This window comes from Marmota monax, unplaced genomic scaffold (assembly GCF_021218885.2).
Source record: "Marmota monax isolate L192 unplaced genomic scaffold, Marmota_monax_Labrador192_F-V1.1 WCK01_AAM20220418_F8-fsc00078, whole genome shotgun sequence".
Taxonomy (NCBI): domain Eukaryota; kingdom Metazoa; phylum Chordata; class Mammalia; order Rodentia; family Sciuridae; genus Marmota; species Marmota monax.
Window position 1 is genome coordinate 3,034,219 of NW_026694865.1, and position 27,957 is coordinate 3,062,175.

The 27,957-nt window shown below is 51.3% G+C and overlaps 1 protein-coding gene across 3 annotated transcripts in view; it reads right to left on the reverse strand.

Moving 5' to 3' along the window:
- Positions 1-27,957, reverse strand: part of Coro2b (coronin 2B) — a 135,330-nt gene that overhangs the window by 18,619 nt on the left and 88,754 nt on the right. For all 3 annotated transcript variants that reach the window (XM_046426647.2, XM_058573279.1, XM_058573280.1), the window contains exon 3: positions 11,814-11,930. In XM_046426647.2, coding sequence (XP_046282603.1) covers positions 11,814-11,930 — 117 coding nt within the window. The remainder of the gene's footprint in view (positions 1-11,813; positions 11,931-27,957) is intronic.

The following is a 27,957-nucleotide window of genomic DNA, read 5'->3' on the forward strand; positions in this document are numbered from 1 at the left end:
TAGGACCTTTATTTTTTATTTTTTTGAGACAGGATTTTGCTAAGTTGATGAGGCTGACCTTGAACTTCTGATCTTTTCACCCTCCCAAGTTGCTGATTTTGCAGGCTAGTAATGTTTGGGGTCAGCGGTAGAGAGTGCCTAGCACCTAGTACTGCAGACAAAAAATTTTAAAAGACTGATTTTTACCCATCTGGAAGGTCAAAAATACCATCTGGTTGTTGTTTGGCTTTTCGTTTCCTTGACTCTTAGAAATACCAGGCATTCTTCCTGGTGTTATTGGCCACACTTGTCTGTGCTTGGGTTGGAAGGTCTCAAAAGCTTTTGGACTCAGATTGATGAGACTTTGAGAGGTGGAATCACAGGGGTGTTGGGGTAAGGACTCCGTCTAGGGACTTGCCTTACTTGAGCATGGTAGGCAGTCTGTGCACATGGTGATGCGGGCAGGAAATTGTCCCTCGCCAATGTGAGGGATCTTTGAAGACTCCCATAAGTCAACAGGACCCATGTTGAGCTTATCCCATGCTGCTCTTGATGTTAGGGGACAGACAGATGATGATATGGGAACATGAAGTTAAGAGAATAATTCTATAAAATGGCCATAGTGCTGACCCCCACATGTTTTCTTTTCCAAGAAGCAATTTACCTGCAGCCCTGCCCCGCCTAAGTGGACAGGATATCTCACATTCCTTAGCAAATTACCTGTTCACTGCCCGAGAAATGCAGGCCCAAAATAATGTCGATGGGTAGAACCCAAGAGATTTTTGTGACCAGATCTGAAACTCTGAGAGATAAGGATAGTTCCTCCCAACCATGAAATTCATAAGAATGTATGGTTAAGAATCCAGTTAGAACCAGGCCTAAAGATGCTCTGCTTGAGCCTGGAGTCTCAGGAAAAGAACGCTTGCTCAGGACAACCTCACTTATGAGCAGCCAACTGAGGTGAGCCTGGGTTGTCCCTGCGTGCTGGCCCAAGGCAGGGACGTCAGGACAGGTGCGATGCTCCTTCCACCGGGTGCCAATCCCACACACTAGGAGAGTGACAGGATGAGCCAGTTACCTCTGCTGCTCTGGCTCTTGGTTTAGGAAGTAGAGACCTGAGTGCTGGTACATGCATGGGTTATCTACACTGCATTTCTGGGTCACAAGAGCTGATTTGTTGGGGTGACAGCTCTGCTTGGGAGCCTGGGGATGGAGGAGGGGCTGCAGCAGGGCAGGTGGTGCCCAGGTGGCAGGCCCTGCCTGGATCCAAGTCTCATGGATCAAAGGGCTACAGGTAGAAGCCAACAGAGTTGTTTTCACTGACAGTTGTTAGATGTAGGATCCCAGACGGGAGTTGGGGGACCAGGATGAATAAATATAACTGAAAGAGGTACTTTGCCTTGTCACCATTTGATACCAGCCACTTCCCTTCCTGGGCCCTGGTTTCCTCATCCACCCATTGAGACGTTATTAGTTCATCCCCCAAACTTTTCTGCTTTTGACACCACTGAATGCGTTCGTGGGAAGGAGGCTGTTCTACTTGAACTACAGCGACCGCAAACAGTTGGTGCCAGATGCTCTTAAAGCTCAGAGGTTGCGCTGGAGTTCCCAGTGGGCCTGAGTCACTGAGAAAGGACCTCCTAGCCTTGCCTTTAGTATTTAAGGGATTCTCTAGAAACTAAGAACGGGTCGGATGTGGGAGGAGCACTGTGAATCTGACCTCTGGGAGGTCACTTGGATTGGACAGGAAAGTCAATAGTCTGCCAAACAGGATTTCAGGGAGGAAGGGGTGGGGAGGAGAAGTGGCAAAACAACCAATCTCTGCTGCAGGCCAGCGGTGCCCGGGGCTGCCCCTTGGTGAGCGCCTGGGTCAGAGCCGGTTTAACTGTTCTGTTCCATCCAAGAGAATATTCCACCCTGCCCTGTGCCCCCAGGGGACAGTCCAGGGTCTCTGGGAGCCCAGGTTCTTTTGAGGAGACAGTAGACGTGTGCAGACGCAGTAAAGGCAGCTGACAGGGTGGCCTAGAGACCAAACACCCACACGTGGGGAGTGGGGGTGGGGCAGAGCTGCTGGTCAACAAAGTAAGAGCTCTGTGCTCTCCCGCGCTTGTTCCAGACCAGGCTCTGACCTTACTGGCAGGAGACTTTGGCCAAGTCACTTAGCCTGAGTGTCAGTCTTTTCACTGAAGGATAATTATACCCATTCGACAAAGTTGCCATGGAGACCTAATAAAGACAAAATATATGCACTACCAGATTACCAAGGACTTGATAATTCCGAAGGATGCTTACTTAATATTAATTAAGGATTACATACAACTTTTCATATGGGTCAAACTTAGATGTGATTTTTATTTTTCATGTGCATTTTTTTTGCCCCCTGTATGGTCAGTACATTTGGTATAAAGTTTCTTTCTTCCCTTCCTTCCTTCCCTCCTTCCTTCCTTCCTTCCTTCCTTCCTTTCTTCCTTCCTTCCTTTTTTCTGTCCTTTCTTTCAGTAGTGGGGATTGAACTCTATCTTGCCCAAGATATGCAGATCCTCTATCACTGAGCTACACCCCCACCCCCTTTCAAGTTTATTTTGGGAAAAATGTTGCTAAATTGCCCAGGTTGGCCTCGAACTACCCAAGTAGCTGGGATTACAGGAGTGCTCCACCAGGCCTGGCTATAAATTGCATCTTTAAAATGTTAGGCCAGGGGCTGGGACTGGGGCTCAGTGGTAGATCACTTGCCTGCCATATGTAAGGCACTAGGTTCGATCCTCAGCACCACATATAAATAAATAAATAAATAAATAAAGGTATTGTGTCCATCTACAACTAAAAATATTTAAAAAAAAAAAAAAAGTTAGGCCAAGGGCATTGTTCTGTGGTGGAGTGCTTATTTAACATGTGTGAGATCCTAGATTCAATCCTCAGCACCACAAAAACAAAAAACAACAACAACAACAAAACTTTCATGATTTCAGATTGGAGGTATTTGGTTGTATCTCTGTTTTCTGACACTTTAGGGGAGATGACTTAGGGCCAGGACCTAGTGAGGGCCTCCAAAAGACAGTGTTCCTAAGGGAAACCATGCTCCATTTAAGACTGCAGCAAACAGTTACTATTTACCATACTGTATTTACTATACACTATTTACACTTATATTGTAAATGCAGCATAGGAGCTCAGAAGAAAAGTTGGAGTTCACAGAGGGCCAAAGTACGTGGAGTAAGATTTAAATTTAAACTTATTATCAACTTTTATGGAAAAACAATAATGACAACAACAAAACCCCTCTGTAGTGTTGGGAGGAACAAGAAAGTGAAAAACCCTCTGTAAACATCCAGTTAAGCTGTACTATATAGTATGCAGACATTGATCCCAGGTTTTGCAACTAACCACTACTGGGGTTTAACCTTGCCTGGGGTCAAGAGCATAGCAGCAGTCCCACATCCCGCAGGGAGAAGAGAGCAGCTGGAGGATCTTGCTCAGAGCCAAGAGGGCCCTGGAATTCTGACCTACTCAGTTCTTGTCCACTGTTCTGCTTAGTACTAGAGACTGAGTTCATTGTCGCTCACGTAAACCAGGGGTTGAATCGCAAAGTCTACCTTGATGCTTCCGTGTTCTGACCACCTCACTGTTTCCCAACAACGTGAGACAAATCACATCAAACTCCTGGAGGCAGGAGACACTAACTGGGACCTGGAGAAAGAAGCATGCTTGAACATCTGCTGCCAGAGTCCTGGGAGGGGGTTGCTACAAGTCCCTGCTGCCCTGGATCAGATCCAACCACCTCAAGAGGGACGGATCTGTCCTTCTGCTTATCTATCCCAGGAAATGGAGCAGCTGCCCAGCCCCAATTCAATCACGTCTCACTCGTGAGACCTGCATTGTTAGGCGATTTCCTCATCATGCAAACATCGCAGAGTGCCCTTACACACCCTTGGATGGGGGGCACTACTTCACACTGTGGGCCCTGTGGGGAAGCTGCTGTTCCCCGGCCAGCCTGTGCGGCATGCTCCTGTACCGAATGCCCTGGGCAATCAGAGCACAAGTATCTGTGTATCTGAACATATCTAAATATAGAAAAGGCAAGGTAAAAATATGGTATAAAAGATTAAAAACCAGTGCGCCTGCACAGGGCCCTCACTATGGCAGGAGCGTGTAGTTGGAGTTGCTGGGGTAGGGGTGGGGTGGGGGTGGGGTGGGGGAGTCAGGGAGCCAGTGGTGAGAGTCAAGGCCTTGGCTTTGCTCTACCGTGGACATTGCCAACGCTGCACACTGGGGCTGCACTCAGTTCACTGAAAGGTGATTTCCTAGCCTAGCACAGTGACGCACACCTGTGATCCCAAGGGCTCTGGAGGTGGAGGCAGGAGGATTGCAGGTTCACAATTAGCCTCAGCAATTTAGAGAGGCCCCGAGCAATCCAATGAGACCCTGTCTTTAAGTAAAATATTTTAAAACAGCTGGGGATGTGGGTTGGTGGTTTAGCACCCCTGGGTTCAATCCCCAGTACCAAAAACAGAAAAAAAGAAAAAGAAAAGATAATTTCCTCTTTTCAATAATAAACTAGAAGATAGGCTTAAGTGAGCCTCATATCAATTATAAGCTTTTCTATTTTTAAAGTTCTCTCTCTTTTTTTAATTTTTTTAATTTCTAAACTTTTTGTGTTGAAAAGTAAGACAGGACACAGGCACCAGCCTCAGTCCACACAGGGGCAGGATCATCACAACCACTGACTTCCACTCCAGATCTCCATCCCCCCACCGAGGGTCTCCAGGGGAAGGGACACCAGGGAGCTGTCACCTCCTGTGGTGACAATGCCTCTTCAGGAATCCCTGCTGAATGATCTGCCCCGGGCTGTTTTACAGGGAACTTTTAATTTCATTAGTAGAAGGAGTACACGCTGAAATAACATGTGCAATTGAGTAAATATGTAAACTAGTACTACAGTTGTCTGCTGTCATATCAAGTATCATGTCCGGTGCTAATAGCAGGTGCTGTACTTTCCACATGACTGGCAGTGCAGTAGGTTTGTTTACACCACAGACACGTGAGGAATGCTTTGACATTATGACAGCATTGCTGGCCAATCAGCATTTTCCAGTCCAATTATAATTTTATGGGACCAGGGCTGCAAATGTGATCCTTCATCAATGGAAATGTCATTACGCACGCAGCGCATGACTGTATCTCAAAATCACCCTTCCTGTATGAACTTGGGATGGTCAGCTTCACCCTATGGGGTAAGTTCTTTTGATTCATGCTGTCTGAGCCACATGCAGTGGCACATGCCTGTGATCCCAGGGACTCAGGAGGCTGAGGCAGGGGGATCACAAGTTCAAGGTCAGCCTCAGCAACTTGGTGAGACCTGGTCTCAAAATAAACAATAAAAAAGGGATGTAGCACTGTGGTAAAGTGCTCCTGGGTTAAATCCCCAGTACCAAAAATAAAATAAAATAAAATTCATGTGTGTCCTGGCACTTCCAAGATAGACTTGCAGAATGAGTGAAAAAATGGAAGAATCCAGGGGTCCAGAAGGCTACTGAAAAACCAGCCTCTACCTCAGAGCAAAGCCTGTCCAAGGAAGGGGGCATGACCCTTGTCCTTGGAAAGACCTACAGAGCACTCCTAGGCACATACCCGACCTACTGAGTTGTTTATCTACAAATAACAGGAGAGATCTGCTGCGCCAAGTGTCCCTGACTCAGGCTAGGTGGGGATCCATAGCAGCTCCCTAGCAGCCACCAATCAGCATGAGACAGGGAAATACCTGGGATGCCAGATGACCCTCCCAGTAGTTTATGGTGGTTGATAACATGTTGGGAAACCATGTAGTTCAGCAGTACTCCCCTCGTGGCCTAAACCAATCAGTTCAAAGGAAACCCTTCTTGTAGTAACCAATCACCCTTACCAACTTGTTCCAGTGATTGTGCTAATCAATGTTAAGAGTTGTTTTATGATTTTCCTGCGGTGTGTGATGATTTGCTAAGAGATGCTATGATGTATGTGAAGTCCCTGCCCTCCCCAAAGAGTGTATAAAACTGCTGCAAACCCTGGGCTCGGGGCCTCTCAGAGTCACCAGTTGCGGTGTGTGTGCAGAGGACCAAGCTAGCTCGCAGTAAACACCTCTTTGCTGTTTACATCGATCTTGGTCTCTGGTGGTCTTTTGGGGGTCCCGAATTCGAGCATAACACTACCTATGATCACTAAGTCCAGCAGTAGATCACCCCCAACCTGGGGGAGCAGGCGATGGTGGGCTGGGTAGATGGATCACCCCTTTAATCCTGAGTTGGGAGGGAGACTTGGTGGGGGCTTCTCTCCTGAATTGCAAGACTCAGCATTCCGTTGGTCTTTTTGGGAAACTAGCAAAGAAAGCTCCACAAATAAGAATGAGGTGTGTGGGGCACAGTGCTGGCCTGGGAGCCCGGATCTCTGACTCCCACCCAGCCTTCTGGCCACCCATGACTGGGGTGAGTTATTTAAATTTTTATGTCCCTACTTGAGGAGAAGAGAGTCACAGTTATTATTGATGAGACTCTTAGTAGCCGAGAATCACATTCACATTTATTTAGTTTTCCCTGTGAGCCCAGTATGAGCCCTCTTTATAGTAGGGCAGCTGGTGCCCAGAGGGGTTAAAAAAAAAAAAAAACTAGTCCAAGGTCATAGACCTGGGAAGTGGCAGAGCCAGGGTATGAACCTGTGGACTCCTGAGCCTGCTTAACCAGGGCCACACTGCTGCTTTCTCTGAGGCTATCAGAGTTCCCCTCTCATCTCTGAGTCTCCCTCGCCCCTCTCTCTCTGTCACTCTGGTGGCAGGAGGCAGGATGGGTGGCTTCCTGTAGGACTGACATGCTGCCCCATCCCATCAAGCTCCTGGGGAGGGGCGGTCTCCACTGGATGGAGGAGCTTGAAGACAAGGCAAAAGAAAGATGCTGAGCTGGGCCCACAAGGAAGACCCTCCCTCTCCCTATTCCCCCCTTCTCCTTGAGATGTCAGAAACCTTTCTCTCTCTCTCTCTCTCTCTCTCTCTCTCTCTCTCTCTCTCTCTCTCCCCTCCTGCTGCTGGCCCCCCAGAGAAGAGGGAGCACGAGGCTTGGAAAGCGATAGCGCCTTTCCCTGCCGCCTGCCAGCCGCCCTCCCTAGCTGCAGCAGAAGCTATAAAAAGCACAGCCCTTCAACAATAGGTGACATCACCCAGCGGCAGAAAGAACTGGATTCTGCCAGATGCCAGGGAGAGTTATGGCTCCCATCCTTCCCTCAGGACGTGGCCCCCTGAGAAGGGGCTCAGCTATGTGCCACGCATCCCGCAGGGATGGAGGTTAGATTCCAAGGCCCTCCTCCTGCCCTGGTGGACATGGGGACCCATGCCATAGGCGATTTCTCAGGGCTGGGAGAGGAGCTAGGGAGCAGGGGGGCTGGCTGGAACCCTTCATTGTCCTCTGAATGTTCAGTGTTGAGGTGCAAGAGGAGTTGAGGGCTGGGAGCAGCTCCTGGCTCTCCTGGGGGAGGCTGTGGCTGCTGCAAGGGTTTTTCTGGCCCCGTTGGGCCGGAGCCTCCCCAGCCCTGGTTCGGGGCCCAGTGCCTTGCTGACTGGCCTCCCGACCCTGGCTCTGGATGTTGTGTTTGGTGCACAGTGAGTTGACCATCCTGGCAAGAATGGGTCACAGGAGGTGTCTCAGGGACCCATCAAAGGATCCCAGCCAGGAGCACAGCTTGGCTCCCCCACTGCGCCCAGGCCTGGGGCAGGGAGACCTCCCCTGCATGAGTCCCCAGTGGCCAGCGCGGCCCTGCACAGAGGCGAGGCTGTGCTTAAATCCTGGGTGTGTGCTGGAGCTGAGCTCTCAGTCTGCTGTGGCTCGGAGCCTCAGTTTCCTCCCCTGTAAAACCAGGGCTGTTGGTGACGTGGTAGGAGGGCAGGTTGGGGACCTGCGTGGCAAAGACCCTGTCCTTCTTCAGGAGCCGCTGGGCTCCAGCCTCAGGGCTACCATGACAAGACCCTTGCCTGAGGCTCCGGAGCAGACACCTGAGGGGTAAGGGGGGCTCTGAGCCTGGCTCTGGGAGCAGCTGGCCTGGCAGCTGGAGTGAAAGCCCAGCTCCTCTGGCTCAGAGGACCTCATCTCCTAGTCGGCATCAGCAGCCCCCGCGAGCCCCTCCCTGCCTGGCCGCTCCCCTCTGGTCCACAGATCCTAATCCCAGTCTGCAGGGGCTCCTCCACAGAGCCACCAAGACCCCGCCCTCCTCCTAACTCCCCTCCTCTGGTCCCTGGGCCCTGGTTTGTGCTCAGATGGCTTGAGAAGCACAGGCGTCCCTTCCAAGTTCAGCTGATCGCTGCGTCCACATCTTCTCTTCAGTCCCTGTGTCCCCTTCCATCCTGCTGTCTGACCACTCTCTTCACTGTGTGCCGCCCCAGGGCTCCAGCCACGCCAGGTGACTTTTGTTTTCCAAGCCACCATATACATTCCCTCCAGGCCTTCTCCTGTGCCAAATCTCTGCCTGGGACACCTTTAACCTGTTTCCTGCTTGTGAAAGTCCCGCTTCTCCCAGGTCTACCTCTCTAGATCTACTTTCCTCCCTGCACCTTGGTCAAGATTAATCCTCTACCTTGCCAGTGTGTTTGGCCCCAGGGACACAGTGCCCTCCTTTTGTATTGCATTTCGGCGAGCGGGGTGAATGGCAGCAGAGGGCTCCCCAGTGTCTCTGAAGCAACCTGAGATTAGCAGAAATTTATGAGGTGCTAGGCAGAGTGCTGGGTGCAGACACCCTTGTACCCTTTTCCCACGTGCTCAAGGTGAGGGTGGCTATTATGATTACAGTTTCAGAGATGAGCAAAACCAAGGCCCAGAGAGGTTAAATCACATGCCCTACCTAGGCCACCCAGCTGGTAAGTGGTAAAACTGAGATCTAAGCCCAGGTCCATCAGATTCCACAGTTAAGCTCTCTTTGGACCCCAGTAACCAGGAGGGTGTCGGGTACAGTGTGATCTATAGGTGTATGCAAAACTGAAGAGGTGTTGTGGCTCCTATGGCCAGGGCGGAGCCTCATGCATGTTTGAACACACACCCTGGGTATTCTGTTCATTAGCTGGGATCTCTGCATGGGAGGTAGGTGCTGAGCTAGAACCAGGCAGGTCCATGTTGTCCTGATTCAGGCAAAAGAAGTGGTAACCTGTGGGCAAGGTGATGCATGACTGTAATCCCAGAGACTAGGAGGCTGAGGCAGGAGAATCATAAGTTCAAAGCCAGCCTTAGCAATTCAATGAGGCCCTATCTCAAAATAAAAAATAAAAAGGGCTAGGGATGTATCTCAATGGTTAAGTGGGTTAAGTGCCCTTGGTTTCAATTTCCAGTATCAAAAAGAAGGAGGGGGGGAGGAGGAGGAGGGGGAGGAGGAGGAGGGAGAGGAGGAGGAGGGGGAGAGGTAACCTGGGAAGAGCCAGGGGAGGAGCAATTCTAAGAGCTGAGGCTGAATCTGCCCCTCTCCTGCACCAAGGTGGTCACTGCTCTTCTCTTACGCAGCTGGATCCCTTGGGGAGACTCACTGAGCTCCCAGCAAGCATGCTCTGCTGAATCCTGTGGCAAAGGAACTCGGTGGAGCAGGAAGAACACAGCTGGAGGTGGCGGCCCAGGGGAATACAGGCTCCTCCACTCCCTAGCTAGGTGCTCTATCTGCCCTCAGACCCTCAGTTTGAGGGTGGCAGAGACTGTCTCATTTGTCAAGTGCTCAGCCAACAGTGGGTGGGGAGCCCAGAGGTTTAGGAAAGTCTGCTCCCTGCTGGCTGGTGACAGTCACTCAATACCCCAGTGCAGTCACTGCACTCCATCTAGGCACTGCAGCTTCCCGTATCCAGGAGAGAAGGGGGGACAGTGCCTTTGCCTGCCCTCTCCAGCTGAGCCTTGCTCTTTCTTGCACTGACCACTGAGCCCTCCAGCCCCAACCAGGTTTTCTGCCTCCTTCCTAGCCAGGAAGCAACCAGTGTCCCCCTGGCTTCATCACCTTTCCTGGGCTCTATCACCTCATGCCTGCCCTTCGGTAGCTCTGTCTTTCTCTGGTCTGGCCTCTGGTTGATGTCCCATAACCCCCATGGTTCTGAGGCTGCTAAAGACAGTAATAAAACCTGACAATCTTCAAACCTCCTTCTTCTGTCCATCCACAGAGACCTTGCCCTCACTGCTGCTGCTTTCAGGGATCTTCTCCAGCTGACTTAGGCTTTGACATCAGGAGCTGCTCAAGCCCACTCACCCAGCCCCCTTCCCACCATTCTCCCATGTCCAGCTATGTCAGCTGACCACAGCCCCACTTTATGGACAGATGGAGACTCTTTACTGTGAATCAATCTCTCCCTCTCTCTCTCTCTCTCTCTCTCTCTCTCTCTCTCTCTCCCTCCCTCCCTCCCTCCCTCCCTCCCTCTTTTTTCCCTCTGGTTCTGGGGATTGAAGGGGGGGATAGCAGGGTGCTCTACCACTGAGCCACATCCCCAGCCCTATTTTGTATTTTATTTAGAGACAGGGTCTCACTGAGCTGCTTAGAGCCTTGCTTTTGCTGAGGCTGGCTTTGAACTCGCTTTGAACTTTGAACTGTCTCAGCCTCCCAAACTGCTGAGATCATAGGCATGTGCCACCATGACTGGCATGAAACTCTCTTTCTTTATTTGGATGATTAATTATTTAAACCATATCCATTCATTTATTCTTTTATCTTTCCATTCATCCATCTCTCCATTACCCATTATCCTTCCTTTTATGCATTCATTTATCTATCCATCATCCATCCATTCAATCATCTCTTTATCCATCAGTGAGTGAAGTCACCCATCCAACCATCCATCCATCCATGCATCCATGCATCATGCATCCATCCATCCACCCATCCATCGAATACACAATAAGCATTTATTAGGTCCCGGGCCCTAGGCTGGTCTCTACCTTCAGGAGCTCACAGTCCAACCTATAAAGATAGAAAGACAAAAGCTCCAAAGTTCCTTCCAGTTCCAGTATCCTGGGGATGTGGTCCCCGTCCTGCCAATGAGCACCAGGTAGATGCTTGTGGCCTGGCTGGGAGGCTGCTCCTTCATTGGGAGCCCCGGCTCCACTGGGGCTATGGAATCCCCTCCTGCTTGCCTCTTGAGGATGCTGCTCAGAGGCAGCGTGGGGACAGCAGAATCCCCTCTCCAGGAACCTGGAGGCCACACCAGCCTCTCTGACTCTACCCTACCTGTGAGAGGCAACAGAGTCTGAGCCAAGGGTAGACACAGGCAGTTGTGACTGTCACTCTCTCTGGTTCCTTGCCTCCCCAATGATCTCCTCCTCCCTTCCCTCCCATCTCCACCTCTGACCCACCCTCCCCTGGGCTCTACCCTGCTCCCTTCCTAATTTCTTTCTCTTATTTCTTCTCTCTTCCCATGAGTGGGGGGACACATGGAGTGGGTCTCACCAGGGTGGGTCCTAGGATAAGTCACAATAGTCCCCACCCAGTGTCCTTGCCTAGACACCAAGGTTCCCAGAGCACTAACCAGGGCACATGCCATGCCAGGCCCAGAGACCAGAGCTCTTCTCCTGGACACTCAGCATTTCCATCCCCCGCTTCCTAGCGCTCAGCCCAGGGCTGAAGCCCACACCTAATTTTTTTTGTTGTTCTAATTCTCACCTACAAAATCAACACCTCCAAACTCGATCACACTAAAGCCACGAGATCAGTCCCAAGTGCCCTGGACTCACTCCCTCAGCCTTTTTGACTTCCTCCCCACACTGTGGTTCCTGAGAAGGCAGGAGAGCAAGGAGGGGCTTCAGGGGCCCTCCTGGGAGCACCCTCCTGGGGAGCACCCTCCTGGGGAGCACCCTCCCGCTCACCGAAGTGTCCTCAGAGCAGGAGGCGATGATGTTGTCGATGAACGGGTTCCACTTGATGTCCAGCACGTTGCCCTGGTGGCCGCACACCTTGGGGTAGTTGGGCTCAATCCTTCCTGTCTGCAGAGGAGAAAGACCAAGGAAAGGGGTTAGTTGGGTGGCCCCAGGGTGGCCCTGAGAGGAAAGCCTTTTTTCTGGGTTTCTCAAATGAGGGAGCCCCCCAGGGCTCCCTACTTCCTTCCTGACCCTGAATCAAAGCTCTTTGACAGCCGCAGGTTCTCCCAGCAGCTTGAACCTGCACCAGGGCTTTTGACATTCCCAGGCATGAAGAAGGTCGCCTGGCACTTATTGCCTCTTTCTTTGGAATCCCAATGGCCCCATCTCCAGGTGGTTTGGGACACTCCCTTGTGGGATTCTCCTGCTGCTCTTCTCAGGGCAACTTTACTGGTGGGTTTGATGAGACTGGAAGGTCTTTGAGGACCCACCATCCACATTCTGTCTCTTTGGTCCTTGCTGGGCATCGCCCTGAGGCTGTGTCCTCCCTGACAGACGCTCTCAATGGTGGTGGAGGCTACAGAGCAGGATAGGACACCCCTGTGCAAGTCACCCCTTCCTCAAGTGAAAGCACCTGAAGATCAGATCACGACCCCCTGGGACCACCAAGTCCAGCAGCCCTGGCTCCTCACTCACTCACACACCTGGACACCTACTGTTCCCGCGGCACCAGGGAAGCTGACACGCTCAGGTTGGGATCAGGAGGAGGCTCCTTCTGACTGCTCCGGGACCCGGCAGAGAGGCCCAATCTCGGGGTCCACCCATACACTCATTGGTATAAGTTATTCCATCTTCACTGTCAACGGGCCCCCTGTGCAGTATGCACCCTGAGCACCTGTGCACAGTGCCCTGTGGCTGAAGGCACAGTCTTTGGAGTAAACAGGCCTGTGTTGAATCTCAGTTCTGATACATTTTAAATGTGCATCCTTGGGAAAGCCAATGAGTTTCTCTCCATTTAGAACTTCATTTCTAAAATGAGGGTTGGCAGCAACCTACTTCTTCGCATTGCCACGCAGATGAGATAAACTAATGTGCTTAGCAAAGAGCTTGGTGCAGTGCTAATCACCATAGCAAATGTTCAGTACATGGTAGTGGTCTTTCTTGTGCAGGTGAGATGACACCTCCTCCAGGAAGTCCCCCTGACTCCTCAGTGGGTAACAAGCTTCCTGCCATGCTCTCTCAGTGCCTCCCTGCAACATAACACAGGGGCATCTTGTTTGCAGTCTGTCTGTCTTTGTCTCTGGATCTGCAGCTCCCTATAGGGCTCACACACAGTAGGTGCCCAGTAGGTGACTGAAAGACATCCTGGGGGGCAGGAGGAGTCCCCAGAAGGATGGAACAAGGGATGGGAAGATCTGGTCTCCCAAGAAAGACTGTCAGGGTGGCAGAGAAAGAGGCGGAGGCCGCCTCCATTCCCTAGGTCTTCCAGACATGATGTCTTGGGAGGATTCAGAGGGGAGAAGACAAAGTTTCTCCTCTCACTGCCCCACTGCTAATAGGGGTGGGGCCTCACCCTCCTGTAGTCTTCTTGTCTGAAAAACTAAGAGGAAGACAATAGTCTGGCTACTCCAAGGTGCTCAGCCAAGAGTGGTTTCAGAGTGAGGGCCCTGCGGAACCACCCTCTTCCTGCCTGTGTTATCAGGTCTAGGTATGATCTTCTGGGACACAGCAGTGGCAGGATCCGTAGACCAAAGCGGTTGGAGCAGAGCATTGAGGCCCACACCTGTAATCCCAGTAACTTGGGAGGCTGAGGCAGGAGGATCTCAAGTTCCAGGCTAGCCTCAACAACTTAGCAAGACCCTGTCTCAAAATGAAAACTAAAAAGGGCTGGGGATGTGGCTCAGGGGTAAAGTGCCCCTGGGTTAAATTCCAGTGCAAAGAAACAAAACAAAACAAAATAAACCATGTCTGGAGTGGTATGAGAGAGAGGAGAAACCTCCTGAATTGGGCCAGGAGGACATTATTATACTGTATGTTTTGGGAAAATTCAAGAATGGAAGAAAGATGTAGGGGAATTTTACCCTCCATTATGATGAGATCCTTTTCCATATTCCATAAGGGATGCATGCAGTTAGGATTGGAATATTTTTCCAAATACTTGTTGGGCTGTTAGACAATGACTATTTTTTTTTTTGTACTGGGGATTGAACCCAAGGGCACTTAACCACTGAGTCACATCTCCAGCCCTTTTTTATATTTTATTTAGAGATTAGAGATAGGGTCTTGCTGAGTTGCTTAGGGCCTAGCTAAATTGTTGAGGCTGGCTTTGAACTCCCAATCTTCCTGCCTCAGCCTTCTAAGCTGCTGGTATTATAGGCATGTGCTACCACACCTGGCAGACCAAGACTTTTTAAATGTGACTTGAAGCAGAGACAGAGCCACATGTGACGCTGGGATTTATTAGAATAGTGCATTTTCTTTAACTCTCACAACAAACCTGTGAATTAGGCACAAGGAAAGTTAAGGCCCAGAGAGGTTCAGTAACTTTCCCAAGATCCACCAGCTGAAAGCAAAGTTGGGACTCCCACACAGGTGTGATTTCCCAAAGTGAGCTTTTCAAACTCCACTGCTCATATCGGCCAGCTCCTCTCCTCCAGCTCTGACTTGCCACGGCCAGACAGATATTGCATCATCTCCTTCCAGAGCTTACTTACTTTCGCAGAGCCATTCCTTATGCCTTTGAGTGCTCTCCGAGCTAAACTGTCTGCAATAAGCTTTTGGCACCCAGCCCAGCCCAGACAAATCTGAGGGGCACCGACTCAGTCGATAGGTGGCCATCAGCTAACAGGAGTGTCAAGCCAGCAGCCTGCGGGTGATGCACTGGAGAGGCAGACTCAGCAACGTTACTGGGACCAATGCAGAAGCAGGAGCAGAGACCAGAGCCCCACGCTGGGGGGGGGGGGAGGAGAGCATCTAAAGCAGAGCATGAGACTGGCACCGTGCTACTTTACACAGTGGACGTATTCCCTAATGAGGCGGTGCAGGGGACTCTCACGCGGGAACCACATTCTTGCTCAGGGGAGCAGCATCCCTAAGAGTTCTGCAGCACTGTCTGCTTGGCTATAACTGGCAGCCTGAAGGGAAGGACCCCCTTTCCACCTGGCGGCTCTGAATTTCCTATTTATTACAGCAGGTAATACATTTTGTTTGGAAGATGAGTTCTACTGCTGAAAAGAAAAGAAAAGTTAGAAAACCATTTTTTTTTCATAAAGAAACGAAGCAAATTTAAAAATGTAATTATTAACTTCAGGGGGAAAATGTTGTCTACAAAAGCTAATGTAATCATAGAGCATAATGATTCATGTACAATATTTACATAATTGAAATAATGTAAATCCTGAATATTTATTTAAACAAGAGTTGTGCTCTACTGTGCTGGGAACACAGCAGCAGGAGGGTGAGCCTGTGTACGGTAGAGGGTGGCCGGTGGAGGGTGGCCGAGCAGGAGAAGACCAGGTCTCATTTCCCATAATAGGAAGTCAATAAGCAATGCTTAAGTTAAAAAAAAAAAAAATCTACACACAGGGGTAAAGGTAAAGGCACCTAATCAAGAAATAGGGGAGCTGGGCGTGGTAGCGCATGCCTATAATCCTGGTGGCTCTGGAGCCTGAGGCAGGAGGATCAGGAGTTCAAACCCAGCCTCAGCAATTTAGGAAAGCCCTAAGCAACTCAGCAAGACCCTGTCTCTCATTTCTAAATAAAATATAAAAATGTTTGGAGATGTGGCTCAGTGGTTAAGTGCCCCTGAGTTCAATCCCCAGTACCAAGAAAAAGAAAGAAATAGAGGAGTAATAAAAAAGGAATAGTTAAGGCAAATGAAAGCCACTATCTTTAAGAAATAGGGATTGTGGGTTCAGCACAGTGAACAGGAGATGAGGCTCCAGGCAGGGGTGACAGAAATGTTTAACAACTCCGTTTCCAGGGGAAAGACCTGAATTTGTAGGGGTCACCATTTTCAGTAGTGTAAATATTCCCACCCTCACTAATCTCAGGCTAAAGAACTGATGTCAGGAAATACAGAGTTAGAAGAGACTCTTAGCAGTAAGCACACCATTATATAATATTTCCACTCTACAGACATCATTGACATAAATAACTGCAAGGACACAGACTGTATCAAAACAATTAGGAAGTGATGACTTTTTAATACTTAGTACCTCTGTTTTTACTCTATTTAATTTAATGCAATTGAATTTTTAATAAAGGTGGTCTTTAACAACTGGCTCTCAAAATTCCTAAAAATTTAACAGTAGGCTCTCACAAGCCAGTACAAGCCAACTCTAGCACATCACCTGCAGAACCACAGGCCTTGGAATGCCAGCAGATGTCCTGAATGCTGCATGTTTGAAACTTTGATTGACGTAAAAATTAAAAAGCAATCAAATAAAACATCTGGGCCAGATGTTCCAAAGGAAGCTCATTCTTAATTATTCAAAAAACGTGGACAGTGCTCTCCCTGGACTCCACAAATCTCTCTGTTGTATGATTCCTACTCTGTACAGGGGCTGTGAAGAAAGGCCACCCCCAGTCTGGCTCTTGCTCACTATCCGACCCTGCCTCCTCACACTCACTACTACAGGAATCACTATCCTCAATACACAAATTTATTTTGATTTATATGATCAAATGTCATCCTCATGACAATCCCATTTTACAGCTGAGAAAGAGGCTCAGGAGCTTCTGAGTGCAGTCTTGTTTTCCACTGTGACAGAACATTAGAAGGGCTGTCCAGATGGTCAGCTCATGAACCACCCCAGGGGCAGGTCCGCCTGGGTCAGGGCCTAACCTGCCCTCTGATCTCCAGCCTCAGCTACTCTGGCTCCGCAGGGCTGGGCAAGGACTTAGCTATGTGGGCGGGGTGGGGAGGCCTGTTCCTTGGCCTCGGGGATCTCAGGGAGCCCTTCACACTGCTGATGTGGGCGGGAGCCTGGAGGGCTAGAAACACAAGGCCAGTCCTCCTTCCGTGTCAAATGTTGGCTGGTAGCTGCCGCCACTTTTCCAGAGGTCTGCTTGACAAGCTCTCTCCAAAACTTTCACAAGGTCATGGCTGCTTGGGGAATTTACCCCAGGGCAATCAACAGAGAAGCACACTAAGACACTCACTGCTGTGTAACAGGGAGCAATGCAATAAATGCCTAACTAAAGGCACCACCTGAAGGAATTGCAGCATGCCGATATAGCAGAATACTAAGAGGTCACTTAAAACCACGTTCAAAGCACGTTTAGTGGCATGGGAATTGCTAAAGACTCAACATCCAACATTTAGTAAAACAGAAACAAATCATATATATACACACACACATGTATATGTGTATATGCATATATATTACATATATGATTCCTATATATGAGATACATATTATTAAAAATACACCATCTGCAAGAAAATACATCAAAATGTTAATAGTGGTAACCTTGGCTAGTTGAAAATTATTGGTGGCTTCCAATTCTTTTATAATGAACATTTAACCTTTTATTTCCCCATTGATGCTAGGGACGAAATTCAGGGCCTTGAAATGTTAGGCAAGCTCTCTACCATTGAGACACAGCCCCAGCATCAATATTTAACATTTTATTCTAAAAAAGAAACCCAATCACCTTGATTGGTTTCAGGCAAACAGGTCTCAAAGAAATGAGATGCAGACGGCTGTTTCCCAGGGTCCCTGTCCTACAGAGTTTCGATGGAGCATAGGTGTACTGGTTTGTACAGGTTTCTCTACTCCCTTGTTGCCCCCTGCATGGTCTGGAGGGAAAAAGCTCCTTGAAACTGAATACAACTAAATAATTAATTGCAAGTGGGTTTCACAGTGTGTATGGATGTGCACGGGCAGTGCGGGCCAGGCCTCCCCCGGGAAGGCTGGCGGTGCGGTGATGCCCTGATGCCCTGGGAGCAGGTCGCCCGGCAGACTGCCCGGGGAGCAGCATGGGCTCTGGGCCCCTGCCCAGGCTTTATCTGAACTCAGTGAACTGACCAATGATGAGACGCTTCCAAAACAACCCGCACTGCAGCTTCAGCTTCCTGGAACCTCCCATGGCTGCAGAGTTGAATTTTGTACACAGAAGCAAAATGTTTTCTTACCTGCAGAATCAGCTTAGCATGGCAGAAAACACTGGGCAGGAGGTAGTGTTTCCATGCGTGGTTCTGGCACTCACCAGCTAGGTGACCTTGAACATCGCCCCTGGTCACTCCAAACCTCCAAGGTCTCTAGACCCTGGCCTATGCCCTTCCTGATTCTCTGCAGCTGCCCTCTCTACTCTATGGAGCAGGACACCTGAACAACACAGAGCACCTTGCTTTGAGCATACCAGGACAGAATGCAGGGTCTGCCTCAAGTTCACTGTCAATGATCAAAGACCTGAGTGCTTACCAGGTGCCAAGCCTGCGCTGAGCAATTCATAGATATTATTTTATTTACTCTTTGTTAACAACTCTATAAAGTTTTATTAAGTCTTTATAGCCCTCCTGTATCAACCCATTTTTTGGATGAGAAAACTGAGCTCTGGGAAGAGTCTTGTAGGAGGTGATACCGGTGGGAATTGAACAGCTGCCACCTCAACTTGACCTGTAAGTCTCCCTGCTATGCTGGTGCCTGTTTCAGGATCGAGTGAGACAGCAGGTAACTCAGGGGAAGAGTCAGAAATCAGAAGTAGAACCTCAACATTTCCAGTGTGGTTCTCCACAGGGGCTGGTGGCAACTCAGTTGTAAAGTCCCTTAAATTCTTCTTGGAGACCCTCCCTCCTTCACTCCTCTCTCTCCTGGTCCCTCTGCGCTAACCTTAGGGTTCCCAAACCTTTCCAGAGTTTAGTGGGAAGTTTGAAAACCCCAGTACCCAGGTTGCATCCCATATCAATTAGATCACCATTTTGAGAGGCAGGAGTTAGACACCAGCAGGTTTTAAAGATTCCCCAAGTAATTCCAGCGGCTAGCAGTGTTTAATAAAGCACTCTCCTAGAGACTCCATATTCTGCCAAGGGCTAGGTCTCCAGTTCAGGGAGATCTACATGTGGGGACAGGACCAGCAGCAAATCAGTCTTACCCGAGGGGGAGGGGGAGCAGCTAACAAGCATAATCACACATTATCACGCATAACAGCATAACATTGGTCTTATTTTAGAAACCACAGATAAAGCAAACAGGAAGGTAAAAGTCATATGAAGTGATGGCGTTTGAAGTAGAACTCAGGGCAGAGGAGAATGCAGAGCCCAGGAGATGGAGGGTCGAATGGTGGGACCCCAGGCCCCAGTGGGAGATGTCTAAAGATGGGCCACCCGTCTGTCATCACATCCCCCCTGAGTGCTGCCCCTGCATCTCAGACCATCCCCTCAGGCCGCCTGCAGACTTCTCAGCTCTCTCCATAGCTGGAAGTTCACATTGAAAGACAGAGTCATACAACGGGTACTGCCATCCGTCTCTCTAAAGCTCTTAGCACAGGTCAGGCCCCCTGTATGTCACGCACTGGGCCCAAAGGAAGCTGTGCCCCAATTTAGATTAATACAGCCCTCGACACTCCAAATATGTAACTTTTCTTAGTATTACCTAGGAAGGAGATTTACAAACGAGGAAACTGGTCCCTGGTTGCAGCACCAGCAGCGAAAACCTGAGGGAGCTCTGGGTGTCACCATGGGAAGCATCTCGAACCACCTGAGTCACCACTAAGGTGTCTGTCATCCAGTGCTGGCTGCCCACCCCAGGTGTGCCCTGCTGTGGTTCCTGGAGAAATGCCCTCTTCCACGTCCAGGAGGAGATGTGTAGGGGCCACCTTAGTCCTTGGTCCTGGGCAGTGTCTGTTCACAGACGCCAGAAGGGAGAAGAGGCTTCTGAGCCTAGAAATGGAAGATGCTGAGCGATTGCGAGGGAGTTCGCATGTGTTGGAAGGGGCTACCTAGGTCTCTGGGACTGGGGACTCTGGCCACCCTGCAGACCTCAGAGTTCAAGCTTGCCTCTGCAGTGTCCTAATTACTGGCCCTGCTAAAACAGAGATGATAAGAAGTCTCCAAACTGCCTGAACCTGACAAATCTACAGGAGGGTTCTTTATGGGTGTAGGGAAAGCTACGGCTCCCTCCTGGCTGCTCACAGCCAACTGGGTAAGAAAGACGAAGAGTGAGACATGCCGGCCCGGGGGTGGGGCTGGGTTCTGATGGAGGCAATGCTGAGGGCTGTGCGAGGACAGAGGGGCAGGCGTGGGGACAGGGAGGTCAGGAGGGCCTTTGCAGAGGAGGAGGAGGCCTATAGACAGGGAACAGGGGAGGCACAGCGGGTGCCTGGGGTGCTGAAGTACCCACACCTACGAAGGCCCAGATCTTGAATAGGTAGAGATGGACAAGACCACAGCGGAAGGCCCAGAGCAGACTGCTGAGGAAGCTGCAGGCCAAATGTAGGAATCGGAACTTGACCCCACGGGCAATGGGGAGCCATTCTGGAACGCACTGGACCCAGAAGTGTGCCGGGCAATTGCTGCCCAGCAAGGACTGTGATGCGTGGTGAGCCTAGAGACGGCAGGGAGGGCAGGAGTCAGCGCAGGGAACATGTCCTTGAGGGAGGGAGGCGTGCTGGGCAAGGCTTCCCCGGGCAAAGCCTTTGTGTCCCTTGCCATGGATGATGGCTCCCTCATCCACCCATTTAGCCAAATCTCTCCTGCGCTCTTTCTTCAGGAGCCACAGATCAGCAGTATGGTTCTCCAATAAACCCCAGGCAGCTTTTGCAGACATCTTCTTTGGTCCCATTTATACAGTGGAAACAGGCTCAGAGAAGTTGAGGTTTTGTTTGGAATCACAAGGCCAGGAAGCTCTCCAAGACCTCAGCTCCAGAACCCATTCTCTCTCCACCACCCCTGGCAGGGCTTGAGGACAATGTTTCCATTGCTCCATGTCTTTTTCCATTGACCTGACCAGAGGGAGGCCCTTATCAGCCCTGCTCCATTAGGACAGGTGGGGCGGTGAGGTTAAACACCTCTTCCCTATTTTACATTTTACAGATAAGAAACCCTGAGACTGAGAAGCAGCAGCTACCTTGTCCAAGGTCATGTGATAACACAGGTTGTGGCATGGTGACCAGGTCCTGCCTGGGGCCTTAAAGCCACTCTGCATCCCTGGGAGATGAAACAAGTTCTACAAAAAGGGGTGTGAGGCCATGTCTTGAGACACTGAACTGCACTCCAGGCCTTTGGTGTGATAGTGCAGGGGGACCACAGAGGAAAGCAAGTCTCCTGACGTCCCAGCCCTGCCATTACGTCCCAGAGGCCCACGGTGGAGCAGGAGGGTGCACAAAACTCTGAAAAGTGTTTAAGAAGTGACTGTAAAGAACTGACAGCCTCTATGCCAATTGTGGGGGTGAAAGCCCTTGAGTTGTTTGTTTTACAACAAACAGGAAAGGACATTTCTGGCTCAGGCAGAAAAATCACACGAAAAAAGTGCTGGCATCATCTGCAGTCTGTCATCACAAGCGAACTCCAAGCAGGCAGGGCATACTGGGAACTTGTGGTCTGGACCGCTAGGGAGTGAACTTAGGGTCTTTAGGGTCTTCTCATTTCTTGGACACAAGCTGCCTTCCTCCTCAGGCTCCTCAGTGCAGCCCAGGGCAAGCCTCCCCACGTGGGAACTGCCTGGAGGGATGTGGACATGGAGGATCCTGTGCAGGTGAAACCTTGTCAAGGTCAGGAGCCAGTCCCCAAGTCTCTGTTTCCAGCCCAGAAGCCTGGCCGTCTGCTGTACAGGGGCCATCCCAAGACAGGATCCCTCAGACCGTTCCAGGTTGCCAAAAGTATAAAAATTTCTTCTTCCATTACTCCTCTGGCCCAGGGAAGGAGAAGGAGAAGACGGTTCCTCTGTCTGAAGCCCTTCCTGAGACACCCCAACTCTACACACAACTCCCGCAGGATGGGAGGAAACTCATTTAGGATTATCTTTGCTGGCCCACCTGGGATTTTCAGAGCAGTAGCAATCCATGTTCAGTGGAAAGAGATGCTCACTGGCTGTACCTCCCTGGACAAGTCTGCCTCTCCGGGTCTCAGTTTGAAAAGTGGAGACAGCATTGAGGGAAAGAGGTAACACACACCTGGTATACTGGTTGCCCCTGGGGGCTTCTGTGTCTCTAGCAGGCATTGATAATCGCTCACTGAGCTCTGCCTGAGTCTTGCAACCCGGGAACTCCCGGCCAGTCGATCAGAGTGGGCAAAAGAGATGAAGTCTGACTGTCAGCCTGGCGCCTTGTGATCCCTGGGGCTCTGACAGCTGTTAACATCTGAGCCCCTTGCTAAGCCTCTGAGATGCCCGGTACCTCTCTGTATTCAGAGAGGATCCCTAGAGGCCTCTGAGAACATAATCCCCACAAATGCCCTTACATCTGCCCCTTCCTCCAGGCCCACAGCCCCGGGAGGGGCTCCAGCTGCCTTCTAATTGGTCTCCATGGAGCCAGTCTCCCCTTAAACCCTAGTGTGTGAGGCTGACCTTCTATAATTACTAATTCCATTCTGCAGCTTCTCCAGAATCTTCCATGGTAGGTGTAACCACTTGTAGGATTTTTTTTAACAGGTTGGGCATCCAAGCCTCCTTCTGGATTTGGAGGACTCTTCACAGTATCCAGGACTGGCGGGACACCCGGCCTTCCACACAGGAGCCGCAGTGGGGCTCCTCCTACCCAGAGTCCTTTGCGGCCTGAGTTGGGCACATGACTGGGTTGGGCCAATCAGACTCTCCCACCCCTGGGCAGCCCAGTGCCGGTGCTCACTCAGGCTGGTTCCCCACCACTCCCTGCCTTGGCCCCTTAAATCTGTGAATGCTCCAAATCCTATCCTACAGAGAGGGCTCAGGGGTGATTTCTGTCATTAGCAGTCAGGACTCCTGAGGGAGCTCGCTCTTCTCTGCCTCAGCCGACCCAGATGATTCGCCTGGCCTTTGAGGGACCACACACCTCATTTCCACCCCACAGCCCCCTAACCTTGCCATTCGGTTTGCGCCACCCTATAGGGGTCACACTTAAAGACACAGTTTTCAATGTTATGTTTCAGGGCCTAATAAAATATTGAAATTTCCACAAGTCCCAAGATTTTGCTCGGACCGTTTCTCAAATGTGGAAGAAACACAGACCTTTGCCAGATCGTGGGCCTCAAAACTCTGTTTGGAAAAATACGGTCCCCAAATTAGGGTCTTCACTGGACCAAAATGATCTCACCTTACCACCACCGCCATGCCACCCATCCTGCTCCTGCAGGCTTCTGCAAACTTAGCTGTCCTTCAAGGCCACTGCAGCTCCTGCTTATGCTGGGCCACCTCTGGCTCCTCCATGTCTCCTGATCCCTCTTCTCCCTCAACATTTACCAGCCTTTCTCCCTGTAGCTTGCTGTGTCTTATTGAGGAGCCTTCCATGTGTCAGACTTGAAACCAAGTGTTGCTTTAGTCATTCTTCACAATAATCCCGAAGCACACATTGTTGTGTCCATTTTATAGATGGGGAGACTGAAGCTTAGTGAGATTAATTAACACTGTAGCAAAGCCAAGTCTCATGTCTTTCTTCCCAACTGGAATATAAGCAATATACAATGGATAGTACTTTGTCTTGTCCTCTGCTGTAACCCCCGCATCTGGAATTGTGCTTGACACATGGTAATGTCTCAGTAGAATTTTGTTGCATTAACCACACCACAAACTGTGAACCTAATCAGGATCCTCTATACAGTTGTATGAACTGTGCACTGTACAACGTGGAGGGTACCATTCACCTGGTGTGCAGCCTTCTGTGATTCTCAGGACTTCACTGTGCTGCCGCTCTAATTCTTCATTTAGCACAGTCTTGTCTTGTCTGCTTTATTTCACTGGTGTTGGTTGCTTTCCCCGAGAGATTTATCAGCACTTTCATCTTAAATGAGATAGTCATGGAAGGCTTCCAGCGGAGTAGGGGACACAGATGAAACCTGAGAGGGCTAAGACATGCTTCTTTTGCCCTCTGGCCCCAGACACAATGTCAGTCTATCTTCAGGATCAGATGATTCCCACATCTGCCAGAAGCACAGGTGTTGTTTGGGCGACTGTGGGAGAGGGTCCCAGGGCACCATGTGCACCCTTCAAGCTGGACCACCGCTCTGTCTTGCCTCTTTGGGACATCACCAGGAACACGCCCATCCACGGGGTGTGAGGACTCCCAGAGGCCCTGGGCCCACACCATGGAGACTCAGCCCTGGGCCATCGCTGCTCCTGCAGAAGCCATGGGAGCTGTGATTACAACATTCAGGGACCTCTGAGAGGCCAGAGAAGGGGCCGGCCACCATGGAGGTGATGGCCTTGACAATCTCCTTCACACTGCAGGTGAACAGCCCACGACTGGGCCGCCCTCCCACCCATCTCTCTGCTGAAGCTGCTGAGACTGACTTGCGCTTCAGGGTAGGGGGGTAGGAGAAGGAATGCCATGTGCTTCTAGAACTCCCAGTCTAGTTCTGGCTTTGCTCATGCTGATGAGGAACTGTGCCAGCTCCCTCCTCTACGGGCTTCAGTTTCCTCATGTGCCAACAAATATAAGGTCACTGGGCACAGGGCCTGGCACGGAATAAGTACTCAACGAGCATTAGCCATTACTGTGTCACCGGCCCGGAAATGCGGGTTAGCTGCCCCTGCACTGCGTCTGCACCCGTCCCGGCTCTCAGCCCGCTCTGCGCCTGCCTGCTGTCTCGTGGGCTGTCTCCCTCACTGGCAGTGACGCTCCAAGGCTGGGGCATGTATCCAGCCCGATTTAGGATTTCAGACCTAGCTCGGCCACTGGAACATGGACCCAGAAAGTGCCAGATCGGCACCAGCAGGGTTCCAGCACCCAGACGCCCGGCTTCTGACTGAGCCATATCCACGTGCTCATTCAGCACAGTTAGGGACCCGCCCTCCCACCAGCCCCTGGCTTGGCCACCAAGAGACCAGTCAGGTGGGACACTTCCCTTAAACATCAGCTCTGCGACACTGTGTCTGTTTGGCCACTACTGAATGCCCAACCCTGAGTGCAGGGCCAGGCTCAGTACTTCTGGGATGAATGCACGACCGAGGGGCAGGGCCGTTTTCAGGAGGCCCTCACTCTCCTCCCCAGCCCAGCACGCGGCCAGCACAGGCACTGTCCTGTTGTCAAGCAGAGCTGGGCGGCAGGAGGGGGCAGGGAGGTGAACCCAGCCCCTGGTACGGCTGCCACCTGGCCTCTAGCCAGATCTATTATCTTTCCAGTGACCTGTGGCTACATTTTCTACTCTAATTGTCAAACGATAAATGGGACGTGTGGCCTGCCTGCCCTGTTTGAGCACAGGGATGCAGTCACGAAGGCTGGGGGCTGGGCACACAGTGTCTGTGTGTCTGGGAGGCCCTCGGGGACATCGTGTGGGCAGCTCCTCTGAGTTGGGCCCTGGCTGCTCCACCTGCCAGTTCCAAGGACAGCCAGCTGCTGTCTTTCTTCATTATTGTCCAATGGCCCTGCAGCTATCTCCCGGGGGCTCCCACTGGTGCAGAAATTGAGGGATTCTTCGTCCTCCAGAGCACCCCCTCCGCACTGCGGAGCCCTAGAAAGTCCTGCCAATGGCTCCCTGGGCAGCCCCTGGCCCAAGGTCTTCCCAGAGTGGGTGGGAAGGCCCTGTAAAGGGAGCACTCACAGTGGGCGGAGAAGGCAGCGCTGCCTCCTGGACTGAGGCTGGACTGCACTGGCCCCGAGGCAGGGTTTTCAGAGGCTGACTGTTTGGTAAGAACAGGAAATGCACAGCCCCACCCAGTCGCTCTTCTCCCACAGCTGCAGACAACCTGGGGCCTGTAGGGCCAAGGGGATCTGAATTCTCTCTGGATATGCCACTGGAGGGGACCTGGCTGCCCAGCCATGGCAGGATTCACAGAAAACTGGGCTGGACTGCGGGAGAGGGGCCCCTCAGACCCAGCAGAGCTCCTCATCAGCAGAGGGGCAGAGGCTGGCCCAGGGTGATCAATCCCCCAACAGGGCCACCGGTGCCTACAGCAAGCACTGCTATCTCCTTTCTGCCCAGGGGAGACTTTGAAGATCGATTTCAAGTTAGCACTGCCTCAGCAAGCAAAGCCAGACAGCCCTGGGGTGGAGCCTGGCATCTCCCCCAGAGGACCTCCCTGGCCTGAAGAGACGTTTCCTGAGGCAGTGGGGACTTTGCTCCTCAGCCCCATCCACTGTCACCTGGCCTTGAGCCAGCGCCCCCTCTGAGCCTCACTGGTGCCATCTGTACAGTGGGGCTTTGTGCCCGGTGACCTCTGTGGTTTGTCATCTTCTGACCTGTGTTCTCCTCGCTGGGCTCTGTGGGGAGGGGCGGCAGCACAGCCTCGAGGTACAGATTGGGAGGGGTTCTGTTGGGAGTGAGGACCCTGAAGCCCGGCTGTGTGAGAGCAGAGGTGGGGTGCCAGCAGATGGCCTGGGAGCCGGAGGGAGTCTGCAGGGCTGCCATCCTGGAGGCTCTGTTCAAAACAGATCCCTGCCTCCTCTAAGCCTCTGACTCAGGGCCCGGGGGAGAAGCGTGTTCAGCACATCCTTAGGTGGTGCCCGTGCACTGCGGCAGCAGAGGTGGCAGGGAGGGCCTGAGCACCCACTGGACGTCTCAGGGACCTGGACTCAAGTTGGCCTCTGAGGCTTGCTAGGAACAGCAGCCCCATGTCACAGGAACAGGGGCACTGAGGAGGAGTCCAGCCCCGGGTGGGCTTCTCCATGTGGTTATCCTTGCTAACAAAGGAGACCCCCACCCCCTAGCCCCCCAGTCCTGACAGACAGCTGAGGGAAATGACCTTCAGCTAGTTGGGCCTAGGAAGTCCAAGGCCACGGTGAGCCTGATAGAGGAGGAAGAAGAGGAGAGGAGGAAGAGGAAGAGGTCCTGCTTGAATTCACAGTTCCCTGGCGTTTCAGTTCACAAATGGCCCCCAAACTAGGCCCTGCCAGATGCCCAGGCTAGCAGCTGTTGGCACCACAAGCAGAGGCCACCCCAACACGCATGTGCGCACACACACACTCACACACACACACACACGCACGCGCACACTCTCACACACACTCACACTCACACACACATACACCACACACACTCCCCCACCCATGCTAACCAGATCAGGATGTGCATCCAATTCAAGCTTCGTCAGATCTTGAGCCGCCCCACCCCTCCCTCTCTCATAGCCTCAGAGCTGATTGGACCAGGGTGAACATCTAAAGCAGAGACAACCAATCAGATCCCCTCCACCCTGTTTAAAGTTCTAACTGCCCTCATCCTCTTCCCTAATTAATTTCTCTTCCTAGCATTCTTTGCCTTCTGATGTGCCCTGCGATCTACTTACTTTATTATCTGCCTCTCACATTAGCATTGTAGGCCTGACAAAGGCTGTGATTATTGGGTTTTTGTTTACTGCTGGGTCCTTAGTGCCTGACACATAGTAGGTGTTCAGTGAAAATCAGATGAATGAATAAGTTCTCTCTTCCTGGAGATGCAGTAACAGCTAACATTTACATCCAGTATGCATTCGTAAGCTGAGGAGTCTCACAGGGCCAGGGTAGGCACATTATTCTACCAATGACCTTGGTTTTATGGCTCACAAGCATGTTTATAATCATCTTATTCAAGTCTTCCCATTCTTCTGGGGGAGGTGTAATTTCCCTAATTTCAGGGATTAGGCTCAGAAGGGCTAATGGGATTGCTCAAGTTCACACAGCAGGGAAATGCCAGAACTAACAGCAAAACCTATGACACCACCTGCCACCTGCCCAAGTCCCCAGCTCTCTCCAGGCCCCTGGAGGCCCCTGCTCTGTGTGGAGTTGGTGCACTGGCCCTTCCTTTCTCTGGGGAGGTGAGCTGGAGGAAGGGCAGTCTGGGGGCCCCAGGAGGCTGACCTGACTGAGAAAGGGAAATCCTCACCAATGATTGACAGCAGAGCCAGAGGCTCTGCTGAGAGCGGACCCAAACACTCCAATGCATGCTAGACTAGAAGTATTTCCGCCATCATGGCTGTCTTCTTCAGATTACCTTCTGCTCTATTTCCCAATTAAAGTGTGGCTCACGGAGCTGAGAACAATACTGTACTTCCAGCCTGTGCTCTGGCTGGCTTCAAAAAGGGAGAGGGAAGATTTTTCCTCCTTC